This window comes from Solanum verrucosum, unplaced genomic scaffold, assembly GCF_900185275.1.
Source record: "Solanum verrucosum unplaced genomic scaffold, falcon-dt-bn FXZP01000239.1, whole genome shotgun sequence".
NCBI classification, from domain to species: Eukaryota; Viridiplantae; Streptophyta; class Magnoliopsida; order Solanales; family Solanaceae; genus Solanum; species Solanum verrucosum.
In genome coordinates, this window is record NW_026020009.1 from 2081251 (window position 1) to 2096175 (window position 14925).

General features: G+C 33.4%; 2 protein-coding genes across 2 annotated transcripts in view; both read left to right on the plus strand.

The window, feature by feature from the left end:
* The window catches only part of LOC125819829 (protein ANTHESIS POMOTING FACTOR 1), a 259792-nt gene that overhangs the window by 152639 nt on the left and 92228 nt on the right, over window positions 1-14925 (plus strand).
* On the plus strand, window positions 12803-13258 carry LOC125819788 (SKP1-like protein 1B). The gene has a single exon (XM_049499231.1). It carries the CDS (start codon window positions 12803-12805, stop codon window positions 13256-13258), a length of 456 nt encoding a protein of 151 aa, XP_049355188.1.

Genomic DNA, 14925 nt, shown 5'->3' on the forward strand with positions numbered 1-14925 from the left:
CACTTAGTGAGATAGCCTCGTGATCCTACCAGTACACTGTGGTTGTGTATTGATACTACACTTGCTCTTTTTTTGTTGAGTACAAGGCATTTTCAGGAGGCTATTGACATACCTGTTTAGAAGACCAGTGATCGTCGCTTCAAATTCAAGGATGAGCCAGTTCTTCCGGGCTGCCATGAGTTCTCTTTCTGGCTCTATCCATATTCCGTACTTAGACTTGTTCTAGTTAGTATTAGTTCATTAGTTTGAAGTTGTGACCTTTCTTGTTAGACTTATGGATCTTGTTAAATGTTATGGTGAATTGACTTTCAGGTTCTAGGCATTACTTCCACAATGTTAATTTATTATTGTTAGACTTTTGTTAGAGTTTATGAGAACTCTATTTATTTCCTTAAGTATTTAACTTGCTTCCATAACTTAAATTCCTTAGTTTTTAGATTAGTTGCTTGTTTTGGGTTGTAGTAATGGTTCTCCCACCGGAGGATAGTGTGGGTGCCAATCGCGATGGTCGGGGTCATGACATAACTGTTTTATTTATGTAATATGCTGAGACATATTCTCAACACTCCTTCTTGGATCAGAAATTGTAGATTGTAGTCTCATCTAAAATTGACCTTGTGAACATATCTGCTAATTCATCCTTTGTCTTACAAGGCTTGTGTGCATCTTATGTTAGATTAAATGAGAAGCTCTTACCTCTCATTTCAACTTGTAAAATCTCTTGCTTAGTAGAATAAAAAATTCAACAATATTTGCCGCCAAATAATAATTTAAATCCGTTTTCTATTAACTGACCAATACTAAACAAACTTTTATCAATATCAGGCACATAAAGAACATCTGAAATTATTTTGTACCTGAATTTGTTTTAATTGAAACATTCCCTTTTCCTTTTGCAGGAATACAATCGCCATTTCCAATCCTGACTTTCTTATTTTTCATAGGAATGAACTCTTTAAAAATATTTCTTTCATATGTCATGTGGTTTGTACAACCACTATCAATCATCCAAAATCAAATTTTTTGGTTGAAATACAAGTTGCCACAAATAAGTGGTCTTCTTCTTCTTCTTCTTCTTCAGTAGTGACTTGGACAATTGTTTCATCTTTTTGAAATTTGCTTTTGCAAATCAGAGCTTCATGACCAAGTTGTTGGCAGTTCTTGCACTGTCCATCTGGTCTTTTCCAACATTTATATGGAGGATGCCCATTTATTCCACAATGCTGACAAGGAGGGTAGTTTTTTTAAAAAATTACCCTTGCTTTGAGTTTTGTGGTTGGCTACTAATGCTCCTTCAACCATGCCATCTTGCCTCATAAGTTTTCTTTGTTCCTGAGCCTGCAAAGAATTTAACAATTCTGCCAAGGTAATTTTGGACAGATCTTGTGTGTTTTTTCCAAGGTATACATGCTTCATATCTTTCAGGCACTGTAATAATAAATTTTTCAACAATTCTTGTATCTTTAAATTCAGTGCCTAATAATCATACCTTGTTGGCAATACCAAGCAATCTGTCATAATCTTCCTTAACTGTTTCTTACTCTTTCATTTTCTGCAATTCGAATTTCCTCATTAAATTTAATACCTTCATTCCTTGTTTTCTTTCATCTCCATCATATTCTTTCTTCAGATAATTTCAAATTTCTTTTGGTGATGTGAGAGTCATGATCTTCGTAAAAACAGTTGTCGAAACAGCAACAAATAAAGTTGCTCTTGCCTTCGACTTAATGGTTTTTTTTCCTCGTGACTCTTGATTTGGGCCGTGGTGGGATTATTTGGCAGCGGATTAATTTCATAATCCTCTTCCACCGCTTCCCAAAGATCAAGAGCCTCCAAGTAAGTTCTCATTCTCACAGCCCATAGTTGATAATTCTCACAATCAAAAATAGGAGGAGACATTCGTGAAAAATTATTTTCGGAATCCATTTTTCTACTCACATGTCCCTCAAGAAAAAGGCTCTAGATACCAATTGTTGGTTTTTTGATAAAGAAATTAAGAAAATAAAAGAGAAAGACTTTGAGAGAAAAAAATACCGCAGTATTATCAAAGGGAATTATTTTATTAATAATCTAGAGACTTGCATTTATAGATATAAGGGAAAAATATCTGAAATATATCCGAACATTGACCGAAATTGTTGTAACGATACCAAACTTTGGAAATGACCTTTTACCCCTCTGCACTATTTAATAGTGTATTTTAAAGGTATATATGTGCCCCACGTGGACATCATAAATATTGCATAAGTATAAATAGTAACGTGTCCACGTGGGCACATATATACCTTTAAAATACACTATTAAATAGTGCAGGGGGTAAAAAGTCCTCCATAAACTTTGGTATCGTAAAAAAGTTATTATACTTTTATTGATTTTGTAAATTTTAAAAATTTCCAAAATTAAATTAAATTATCCTTTATAACTAAACAATTATTTATTTTTTAAGTAAAAATAAAGCCTTAATCCGTGAATTATTTTACTTTACTACTCCCTCCGTCTCTATTTACTTGTCAAATATTTCCTAATTTGATTTCCCCTTTTTACTTGTCATTTTTGACAAATCACGAAACGGTAATTTTCTTAATAGGTTTGTCAAGTCAAAATTTGGCAAGTAAAAAAGGACAGAGAAAGTATTTTATATAGAAGCGCCCTTTTTACTTGTCCTTTTTGACAAATCAAGAAATGGTAATTTTCTTAATAGGTTTGTCAAGTCAAAATTTGATAAGTAAAAAAGGACAGAGGAAGTATTATATATAGAAGCGGCTAGAAACTTACCATTGTTCAACATGTCTGCTTCTAGTCTAAACAAGTTAGCGATGATTGTATGAATTCTTAGCAACTACATTCATAATTAACATAATGAACAAAATTACTATGCTTTTAGTAATTTCAAGTTGAGGTAAGAGTTGGATGTTTAACAAAGTTGAAGGGAAAAGAATAATGTTCGCTTATATATACTAATTAGTTTCTGGAAATATGCATTGCATGTGTTATCCAATATCAATTGCATCATGAAAAATAATCCTAAATTGTTTGCTTAACTTCGTTACTTTGTTTTTTTTATCAACACAATGATTAAATTCAAAAGTAAAGATCTATTGAACCTTAGTAAAAATGACAATGAAAATAATTAAGCAATATTGTCTTTCATCTATAAAAACAGTAATCATAATAAACTGTAAAGAAAGAACCAATTAATGAAAATAATAAAACCAATGTACCAGAGAAACCAATTATCTAAGCTTTTTGAAGCTTTCCTTTGAAATTTTTGTAATAATTTTTAGTAGAAATTTCAATTATTTTTATTTTTTTCGAGATAAATACTCTATCGAGTGGTAAAATTAAATCAACCCTCTAATTTATCAATATTCACAATCATGATAAAATTCAAAACAAAAATTTGTTGAACCTTGGTAAAAAGTGATATGGAACAATATTTTAGAAAGTAGTGAAGGATTATGCTATATGTTGTGTGGAGCATCAACTGGAAAAGAGCCTATAGGTACAGTCTAAGCCAAGAGTTTGATGTACTGTTAGCCCAAGTGTCAAATTGTAAAAAGCCTAACAATGCTTTTGGCTGTGCTGCTTATTGACACAATTTTCAATTCCTGCCCCATACCTGTTGCAGAAGATAGAGGACATGTGGTTAGAAAAAATATACTTATGAATCAATGATACATTTTAGAATGAATTATAGTAGTTGAGTCATAATACACAGGAACTAATTGAAGTATCACTAGCAGATATCAAAACTGAAGCAGCATTTCTTCTTAGGAAACCAATAGTGTCATGTTATGGCACATCATTTTAAGACCTGTAGAGGACCATCTTGCACGCACAACCACCAAGGCAATTTAGTGAGACATAAGACCGGTAACTAGAAAAGGAATACTGAGCATGTTGCACGGTGTCAACTGCATGCTAGACAAGCTATTTTTACCTCTTGCAGTACCTTTGAACCGAGAAGCATTTGCAAAGCTTATCTCAGCAAGTTCTTTTGTCAGCTCAAGTAATGGTGAATGTTTGCATGATGGTTATGGATTTCTTCTGCCTGTTGTTCATTGCCTTTGCCTTCCTCGGGTGATTTCTCAGATGGATTTCCATCATTAATCCTCCAATTGATGTTCCATCTGCTGATGAAGCTTCCTTCTCGATCAAATACAGAGAATCTGGATTGCTCAATTTTGGCAAAGCATCTGTCTCCAACAAGATCCTGTCCTTAGGAATTGACTTTAACATTTTCTTCGCCTTGCTCTCCTTCATGGACATACGGAACCCAGAAAAGGAAATGTAAGCACCAAGCTTAGCAAATTCAGGAACCATTTCGGCATGAAACCAGCAGGAACAGGCCCCGCAGATTTTAATAATTCCAACTCTTTGGCAAGTTGAAGCTGCTGTCGACAGACATCCACCTCATCAGCGAAATCAATCTTCCTTCCAAATGAACCTGTTTTTTTTTTTTGAGAAGTTAACAACTTGTATTCTATTCCAAAACAAAAAACCAGAACCTGCCACAACAAATTACAGGTTCCTAATTACAATTGTGGAGAGTACCAGGAAGATCTTTAATCCTATAGCAAAATTTACAAGGAACCTAAAACATCTTTAACTGATTCCAGATCTACCATGTACTCAAGTTTACACCATAAAAGAAACAAAACTAAGCAGTTCATCTTAATCTTCTGGATGGAATTGCTCTTGTTTTGGAAGCATCTGAGATTTCTTTCTTTCCACACTGACCACCAGATGCAAGCCAGAATGATTTTCCATCTTTCTTTATGCCCGGTAATGCTTGCATAACTGCTCCATAACTTCAGAGTATGCGTAACTTTCCTAGGCATAACCCATTTCATGCCCTTCTGATTGATAAAGACATTCCACAAAATGTTGAACCTTTATCTAAACCAATCTCTCCAACTGCAGCAGCAGGAGTAGACTCCAAAAATCCTCTCAAAGTTTTCAGCCAATTAGGAGTCCTCTCAGTTATAAACCAGGGATGGAGCCCAAAGTTTGGAACAATACAAGGGTATTGTTCACTCATTTCCTTGACCAAATGCCAATCTTTCTCCGACATGCCATTGACAGCAAAATGGACAACTCCTGTTTCAGTCGTGGTCTTAATAACATATTAAAGATCCTTGGATCTTGGAGGTGACAATGAGAATCAAAGAGCTTCATCATTATGGGTCTTAAAACTGCCAGACTCTTCTCTTCTTTTCTCTTGATACACTCTAAGTTGTTATTATACTGCTTATTCCTTGACCGAACCCTTAATGACAGCTCATATGCTGTGGTAACTGGAAAATGCAAGTGCAACACTGTCTCTCAACTGTATGATAGATTAAGGTGTAGTTAGCTTGTGTATGTATGACAAACAAATGACTAAAGGGAATCTGCACAAATCAAAAGCTGAAAATAAAATGAAGTACCAGTAACCACTCAGAAGTCCAACAATTTCATAATACAACTCAAAAATCCAAGTCCGTAAACCCATAAGAACACCACATTCAAGTTGGTCTGCCTTATTAGACCTGACTGCATGAGCACAGCAAAATGAGAGTAACGCTTAGAGTTGAAGAAAAATGACTTCCAAACAGGATAAGTATTGCTTGGGAATTTTAATGTCCTACCAAGCCACTCTGTTGGCTATTAGAGTCATACACAAGGCTACATTCAATGTATATCTCTACAACAATTTTTTTAGTCTTGAACCTCAAATAGGAGTGTAGACTATGAAACCAGTGAAACTGCAGTGGTGAACCTACTGTCCAGCAACTCTGGCACTCAGACAGTTAGACATGGGGTATCAGCTTGAAGTAAATTATCTGAATGTTACCAATGGGTGAGCGGAATCGAAATGAAAGGCATGACTAAACTATTTCATTTTCCAATTCTGATGGTTTAAATTCATAATCAATAAATCAGGCTCGATTCTGAAACGACTCTTCCTCTTTCTTTCAACCAAAGTAGCCATTCTTCCTAGGAGTATTTCTAATTCCAGATAAAGTAAAAGTATTTCTTATTGATCTAAACACCAGAAAGAAGAAAACAAACCAATGAGAACAAGCAGATGAAGTGAGCAGACAAACTGGATAAATAAACAGATAATATAAGTAGGAAAACAAAATAAAGAGGACCAACAGCCAAAACCTATAGATAAGCAATTTTTGCAAAAAGTTTACACAACCACTATAAAAATGTCACTAGATGCAGCCCTTTTTTTTGTTTTTATTTATTTATGTTACTAACAAAGACACACATTTGTGGCAGAAGAGTTTCACAGAGACCTAAATTACTAAACAGAGAACACAAGTCATACATTCACTCTATTTATCATCAGTTCATCACTGTTGTTAGTTTCAAGGGTCTATCAGAAACCGTCTCTCTCTACGCACGCAGGGGTAAGGTCTGCATACATCCTACCTCACCAGATTCCACTTATGGAATTACACTAGTATGTTGTTATTGTATTGTTAGTCTTTAAAATCACATTAAGGAAATCAGCTACAGTCTTAATTTCCCCTCTTATTTAGGGTTTAAAAAAACCTAGTGGAAGCTTAAAGATGTGTTTACAACTTTTCAAACACCATTCTCCAAAGGCATAATTTTGCAAAAAGATACACAACAAACGCTTTCTTATACCCATCACCATCTTCCTATCTGTTACATATGTTCTGAGTGATAAAGATTGGATTTTTCAAACACCCATTAGCTCCAATTACAAGAAATTTTCATTTTTTTAAGCAATAGTCTCCATAAATTTTCTTGGAATGAATAATTAAGTACCTGGAATATGAGCTCTGGAATTCCGGTACAGCAAAAAGAGAAGCTTTCTCAATCCCCTTCACACTCAAAATTCTCAGCGACAGCTCGAACCACATCTATTTCCTAGGGTTAACATGGTTAGATATTAGGGATAAAAATTAAAATTATTTTTTCTCCTAATTGAGATTTGGAAGAAAAACAAAAAGGCTTCCTCTTCCAAATTTTATTCGGTCGGTTTAGGTAAATTTTTTATAATTACCTAATTTGACATTGTTTATGCAAAACAGATTTTTCCATCAAACTCTTTTTCCCCTTTTGACTTCCTACTTCAACTAGAACAAGCGGTCTATTCAGGAGAAGGTCCCATGGTGTATGTTATTTGCGGATGACATAGTACTGATTGATGAGATGCGGGACAGAGTTAATGCGAGGTTGGAGGTGTGGAGACAAATGTTGGAGTCCAAAGGGTTCGGTTGAGTAGGACCAAAACAGAATATTTGGGGTGCAAATTCAGTGATGCGTTGGATGAGGCAGATGTGGAAGTGAGACTTGCCACACAGATCATTCCTAAGAAAGAAAGTTTTAAGTATCTTGGGTCTGTAATCTAAGGAAGTGGCGACATCGATGATGATGTCACACATCGCATTGGGGTTGCTTGGATGAAATGGAGGCTTGCCTCTAGAGTCTTGTGTGATAAGAAAATTCCACCTAGACTTAAAGGTAAGTTCTACAGAGTGGTAGTTAGACCGGCCTTGTTGTATGGAGCGGAGTGTTGGCCAGCCAAGAACTCACATGTTCAAAAAATGCATGTTGCGGAGATAAGGATGTTGAGATGGATGTGTGGGCACACTAGGAGCGATAAGATTAGGAAAGAGGTTATCCGGGAGAAGGTGGGAGTGGCCTCTGTGGTGGACAAGCTGAGGGAAGTGAGACTGAGATGGTTTGAACATGTGAAGAGACGGTGCGCGGACGCCCCAGTGAGGAGGTGTGAGAGGTTGGCTGTAGAGGGTACGTGGAGGGGTAGAAGTAGGCCTAAGAAGTATTGGGGAGAGGTGATTAGACATGACTTGGCTCAGCTTCACATTACCGAAGACATGACTCTAGATAGGAAGGAGTGGAGGTCGCGTATTAAGGTTGAATGTTAGTAGGGTTAGCGTGTTGTCTTTCCTTGCGAGGGTATGGGTTGTTAGCGTTTGTAGTAGTCCTAGCCTTGCACTTGCAGTTCTTGTCTGTGATACCTATAGCCTTATGTTGTTTACTGCGTTTCACTTCTCACATTATTTGATTGATGTTATTGTCTCCTTTGTTGATTATTTACTATCTTTCTTATTGGATGTTAAAAATACACTGTTTTCCTCTCTTTTTACTTGGGTTTGATGTACTTGAGCTGAGGGTCTTTCGGAAACAACCTCTCTACCTCCACGAGGAAGTGGCAAGGTCTGCGTACACTCTACCCTCCCCAGACCCCACCTAGTGGGATTTCACTGGGTATGTTGTTGTTGTTGTTGTAGACCTCACATTATAATCATTCAAATTGTTAGGGTTTTGTCCTGATTTTCTTACCTTATTTTAAGTTTATTTTTTTCCTAAAAGAAAAGACAAAACATTAACATAAATGTTTTTACTTTTCCTGAAAGGAAAATATAATATTCTTTCATAATTGGTTTATTCTCTCCTTTTAGGACTCCTTTTCTAATAGAAAAGGTTTTAGGACTCTATAAATATAGGTTTGTTTCTTCTAATACAATAACAATTACATCTACTATGTAGTCGTTTACGAGTCTTGTTTATGGGGAGATTTATTCTCTCTAAAGTTTCAATGTTTTTCTTTATATTAGTTTTGATATAATAATATTTTGATTTTTAGTATAAGTTTTTGTTATCTGATTTATCAACTATATGATTTGCAAATTGTAAACTTCCGCATGACGTCGTAATCATCCTTCATAACCCAACACAAATCTCCTTTCAATAATATTCTCAACAAAAACGAACTACCATCACTAATTCAAAAATATTTTTACCATCCTGTCTTTTTCAACAAAGTTCTTAACTCTACAGACTTGCGATGGTAAGGAACTTGTATTGGATGAGGCTATAGCCATAAGGTCACAAGCTATCAAGAAGATGGCTGAAGACGACTGTCAAACATCATTCCTCTACCTAATGTTCATAGCAAAACAATGACCAAATTGATCGAATACTGGAAGAAACATTCTGAAGAAGGCGTCTCCATAGACATGTTGATAGATTTTGACAAGGCTTTCGTGAATGTGCACCACTCGATTTTGTACGATCTTATTTTAGCGGCTAATTTTCTTAACGATAAGGAGATATTGGATATGATATGTCAAGAAGTTGCTGAAGAGAAGATTCGTAAAGAGAATGTTTGGGCTTTTGAATGATTTTATAACACTAGTGTTATTTTTCATTTTTGTTCTTTTTTTATTTTAGAATTAGAACTGGCTAGTTAGCTATATCTTATTTTATTTAGTTCTATCTTCTATTGTTCTTTTTTTTTATATATATATAATTGTTGTTTGGTTTTTATTGATTTTTAAATTTATAAATTATGTTGGAAAGAAATTAAAGTTATTTATATAAAATTTGAAAAAAAATAAATGATTGAAAGATAAATTTGATATCCCAAAAATAAATATTCAATTTAAAAAAAAAATAATTTTGAGTTATTTTCATTCTAAGCATATCCAATAGACTTGATAAATTTTCTTAATTAATTGCTACAATTTAATTACTGGAAAATTTCTTAACATAGTTTTTCTTTGAAGTTACTCATAAAAATGATTTAAGTATTAGGGAATCCTTTAAAAGACTACTAAAAACTTAATAAACAAGAGAGAAACATTATGGAGTTTCTCTTTTGATATAAGGTTATATTGGCTTACATGTCAATTTTAAAAATTTAATAATAATGTTAATTGGTGCTAGAGCTTAAAAAAAATCTTCGACTTGATTTGGGTAAGAAGTTAGATAGATTGGAAGAACGTATAGAAAAATTCTTGAAAGGAAGCGTTATAGTCCGAGTGCGATCCTAGGCGCAAATTCAAATTAATTGAACTTTAATGCAGATATTACACACTGATTTAAAAGTTATAAAACAATAATTGAAGGAACGTATATATGCACCGTCTTTCCTTTTGCACAATATATAGTGCATCTTGCAAGTTATTAACATATGGGTTTAACATATTACAACAAATGAAATCAATTATTACAATTGCTATGAAAAAATACTTGTAATACTCCAAATTTTAGGACAATATTTACTACTACTTCTCAAATAATTGTATCATTGACAAAATTCTTATTAATTAAATGATTGTATGTACATGTAAAGTATCGATATTTTATAAATAATGTTTGATCGTATATACGTATGATGTACAACTATATATCATATATGTATATATAATCAGAAACACATTTATATAATATTTATACATTGCAACGCATCTTCCTCACGAGTTGATTATTTTTTCAATATCGACCAGCTCAAATCTTGTCTAAATAATACTAAATTATAGATATGAGAAAATTTCGATGTTTCAATTCTTTTAAATATTATATATTCACTAGAAATGATCAATTCACATTTGTTGTTGATCAAATTTTAAAATTTGAGGTTTGAACATTTTAATGACATATTTCAATGGATATTCAATTTAAATCTCCACTAAACAATCCTAAAATGTAGATTACATGATCTCCACCAAATGGTCATTCTGTTTAATTTTTCAAATTTACTATCACCATCTTCCTATCTGTTACATTTGTTCTGAGTGATAAAGATTGAATCTTTAAACTCCCCACTAAATTCAATTACAAGAAATTTTTATTTTCTTTAAGCAATAGTCTCCATGAATAATTATGTATGTGTTTACAACTTTTCAAACATCATGGTTAGATATTACGGAAATATTAATTTTTCTCCTAATTGAGTGTAACGACCGGTTTCCGTCGTTATAGAAAAGCCAATGGGGAAAAATTTTGGGCCGAAAAACTTTTTCGTAGTAGCTTGAAATTTCCCAACCTAGTCTAGATTTAGTCAAAATCGGAGTCATTAAGGTGTAGGGAAATCTAGTAACAATCGGGTGATTTAATTATGATTTTGATTACATGAGTAGATAGATAAGTCGTTAAGGAACTTGTACCACTTTACGGAATTGAATTCGGTCGAGTAGAACTCTCAGAATCGATCTTAGCGTGAACGATATTTTCTGAGTGTCGTTGGTTGAAGGTGTGTTGTGAAATGGGGGTCTTGAAATTATTAAAATAGCTCACTATTTCGTGCAAGCCTCTTTGGCGGTGATTTTTGTCGCCCTGGCGGGGCCGCTGTAGCGGAGTGAGGATCGTTGTGGTGGTCCCGACGTGACTTAAAGTCGTAAATAAACCCCAAAAACATTTTATTCTACAATTTTTGAACTTGAGAGCTAAGGAACGAACCCAGGGATTTTCTTGACAGTTTTCCACCATTCTTGAGGTTAAATGTAAAATTTTCACACCCCAAATTCATCTTTCGATCCGCAGAACATAATCTAATGGGTAATTAACAATGGGGAAGAGTTTTGATATGAGAATTATGGTGGGAAAAGCCCTAATTTGGATGTTAGGATCAAGGGTATGATCTAGGGTTGATAAAATTGTTAGTAATTTAGGTAATTAGTGACTGTTTATTGATTTACGTGTTATTATGATTGTTTGTAGACCAAGAACAAGCGGAACGAATCTGGAAAGGGAATGATCAAGTTTCTTAGGGTTTCAAGCTTGTTTCGAGGTAGGTGATGGTTGCGATTCTATGATTTTGTGATATATGTTTGTTTTTGCTTCATTATGATACGTGTATGTATGCAGATGTTGCATTGTTGATCACACTTGTTGTAAATGAGGATACATGAATGATGAATGCCATGAAATCATGACTTGATTGTATGATTATGAGAATATACTTTTGATTGTGATTGTGGCTTGTTGAATGGATCGGGTGTTGCATTTCAACACACTAACTTAGATCGGTTGCCACGTTCTAACATAAATATGGGATTGGTTGCCACGTTTCAGCATAAACATGGGATCGGGTACCATGTTTAGGTATGCTAATTGTTTGGGTTTGGGTTCTATGAGAGGACCAATGACTTGATATAATTGTGTATCTTGAGAAATGTGAAACTGTACCTCATTCATAAATGTTGATAATATTGTACATGTTCGATACATGCATGTGATTATATTGTTGTATTGACTGATGTATGTTACACTTAGTGGGATAGCCGTGTGATCCTACCAGTACACTATGGTTGTGTATTGATACTGCACTTGCTCTTTCTTTATTGAGTACATGGCATCTTCATGCGGCTATTGACAGACCTCACTTAGAAGTTTAGTGATCGTTCTAATTCAAGGGCGAGCCACTTCTTCCGGACTGCCATGAGTTCTCTTTCCGTCTATGTCCACATTTCGGACTTAGACTTTTTCCACTTAGTTGTTAGTTCACTAGTTTGGGATTGTAACCCTTCTTGTTTAGACTTTGGTTCGTTGTTAGATGTTTTGGTACGTTGACTTTCAGGTTCTAGGCGTATTTTCCGCATTGTTTAGTTGTTAGATCTTTTGGAAGTTTATGGGAACTTCAGTTTTTAGCTATTTAACTTGCTTTTGTAACTTAAATGCCTTAGTTTTTAGATTAGTTGCTTGGTTTGGATTGTAGTAATGGTTCTCCCACCGGAGAGTTAGTGTGGGTGCCAATTACGATGGTCAGGGTCGTGACATTGAGATTTGAAAGAAAAAAAAGGCTTCCTTTTCCTAATCTTATTTGGTCACATACATACTGTTTAGATAGAATTTTCACAATTTCCTAATTTGACATTGTTTATGCAAAACTGATTCTCCCATCAAACTTTTTTTTTTTCGGTTTTAAGTTCCTACTTTAATTAGGATAGTGTAAATTTAATGCTCTATAAATTAAGTCATTCAAGCCTCTCAAACATTATAATAATTTGATTCAAATATATATTGACCATCCATGTCTTCTTCCACAAAGTTCTTAACTCTAAAGACTTATGATGGTAAAGAATTTGTACTCGACGAGGTGATAGTTGTACGGTCACAAACTATCAAGAATATGATTGAAGATGATTGTGTTTCAAACGTCATTCCCCTGCCTAATGTTTATAGCAAAATAATGACCAAAGTGATCGAATACTGGAAGAAACATTCGGAGGAAGGCGTCTCCAAAGACATGTTGATGGATTTTGACAAGGCTTTTGTGAAGGTGCACCACTCGATTTTGCATGCTCTTATCTTAGCTGCTAATTTTCTTAACGATAAGGAGATATTGGATATGATGTGTCAAGAAGTTCCCGATAGGATTAAAGGGAAAACACCAGAAGAAATATGCAAAGAATTTGATATCAAGAATGATTTTATTCCAGAGGAAGAAGAGGAGATTTGTAAAGAGAATGCTTGGGCTTTTGAATGATTTTATAGTTATTTTCAATTATTTTTTTTTAGCATTAAAATTGTCTAATTAGCTATATCCTATTTTATTTAGTTCTATCTTCTTATGTTTTTTTTTTTGTTTTTTTTTATATATATAGAATTGTTATTTGGTTTTTATTGCTTTATAAATTTATAAATTATGTTGAAAAGAAATTGAAGCTATTTATATTAAATTTGAAAAAAAAACATTCATCCAAATGGTTTAAAGATGAATTTGATATCTCAAAAAGAAATATCTACATGTAATTTTTTAAATAATTTTGAGTTATTTTCGTTCAAAGCATATCCAATTGACTTGATATAAAGAAAAGAAATGTTGGAAGAATGTATAGAAAAAGCGCTATAGTCCGAGTGGCGCGAATTCAAATTAATTAAACTTTAATGCGGATATTAAACACTGGGTGAAGAAACTAAAAAATATTAATTGGAGGAACGTATATATGTAATCATCTTTCATTTTGCACAATATATAGTGCATCTTGCAAGGTGATAGTGGATGAGCTTAAAATATTACAATAGAAGAAATCAATTGTTACAATTGTATGGAAAAATACTAGTAATATTCCAAAATTTAGGGCAATATTTACTACCGCTTCTCAAGTAAATGTATCATTGACCAAATTCTTATTTAATTTAATGGTGGAATGTATATGTAATGTATCAATATTATATAAATAGTGTAAGATTGTATATATGTATGATCTATAGCTATACATTAGATATGTAAATAATCACAAACACAATTACATAATATTTATACATTATAACACATCTTCCTCACGAGTTGAATTTTTTTCAATACCGACTAGCTTAAATCTCCTCTAAATAGTCCTAAATTATAGATATGAACAAATCTCAGTGTTTCGATTCTTTTAGTATATTATATTTTTACTAGAAATGATCAATTTAAATTTGTGGTAGATCAAATTTAAATTTTGAGATTCTAAAGCATTTAATGAATGATTTCAATGGACATCTGATTCAAGTCTCCACTAAACAATCCAAAATTTAGATATTATTAGCTACTCTCAATATTTCTATTCTCTAGATATATTATTCACTCAAAATAATGTATAGTTGCGACGATGTCGAATTTTATTTATTTAAACTTACCCAATTGCCTGAAGAAGATCCAAGTAGACATAGACATAATCAGTAAATGATCAAATGGTCATTCTATTGTTTTAGTTTCTTGATTAGTTTTATCGGAAATGTAGTCAAACAAAGCGATTTTAATAACTATCAGAAATGACTCGTCTTCTAGTAGATGATTAAAGAAACAATGAGTTAGAACTTTCCTTGTCACTTTAAATTATATCATTATCATAATAATTTAAGACATAATAAGTAGATTTTAAAAAGCAAATTAATTAAACTTTAAAAAAGGAAAAATAATAAATTTTGGTCAATGTAATATTTCGCTTTCCATATTCCTACCACAACTTTGGAAAGTAATTAAAACCTAATACACTATAAAAGACCAAGCTAGTCTCATGTATTGAAATCATTCATTCATAGCTCTTTCTATTTTCTTTGTCATGTCTTCAGAAAAACTCATAACTTTCAATACTAGCAATGGTGAGGAATTCAAACTCACTGAGGCTGTAGCTGTGAGGTCAGAAGTCATCAAGAACATGGTACAATACA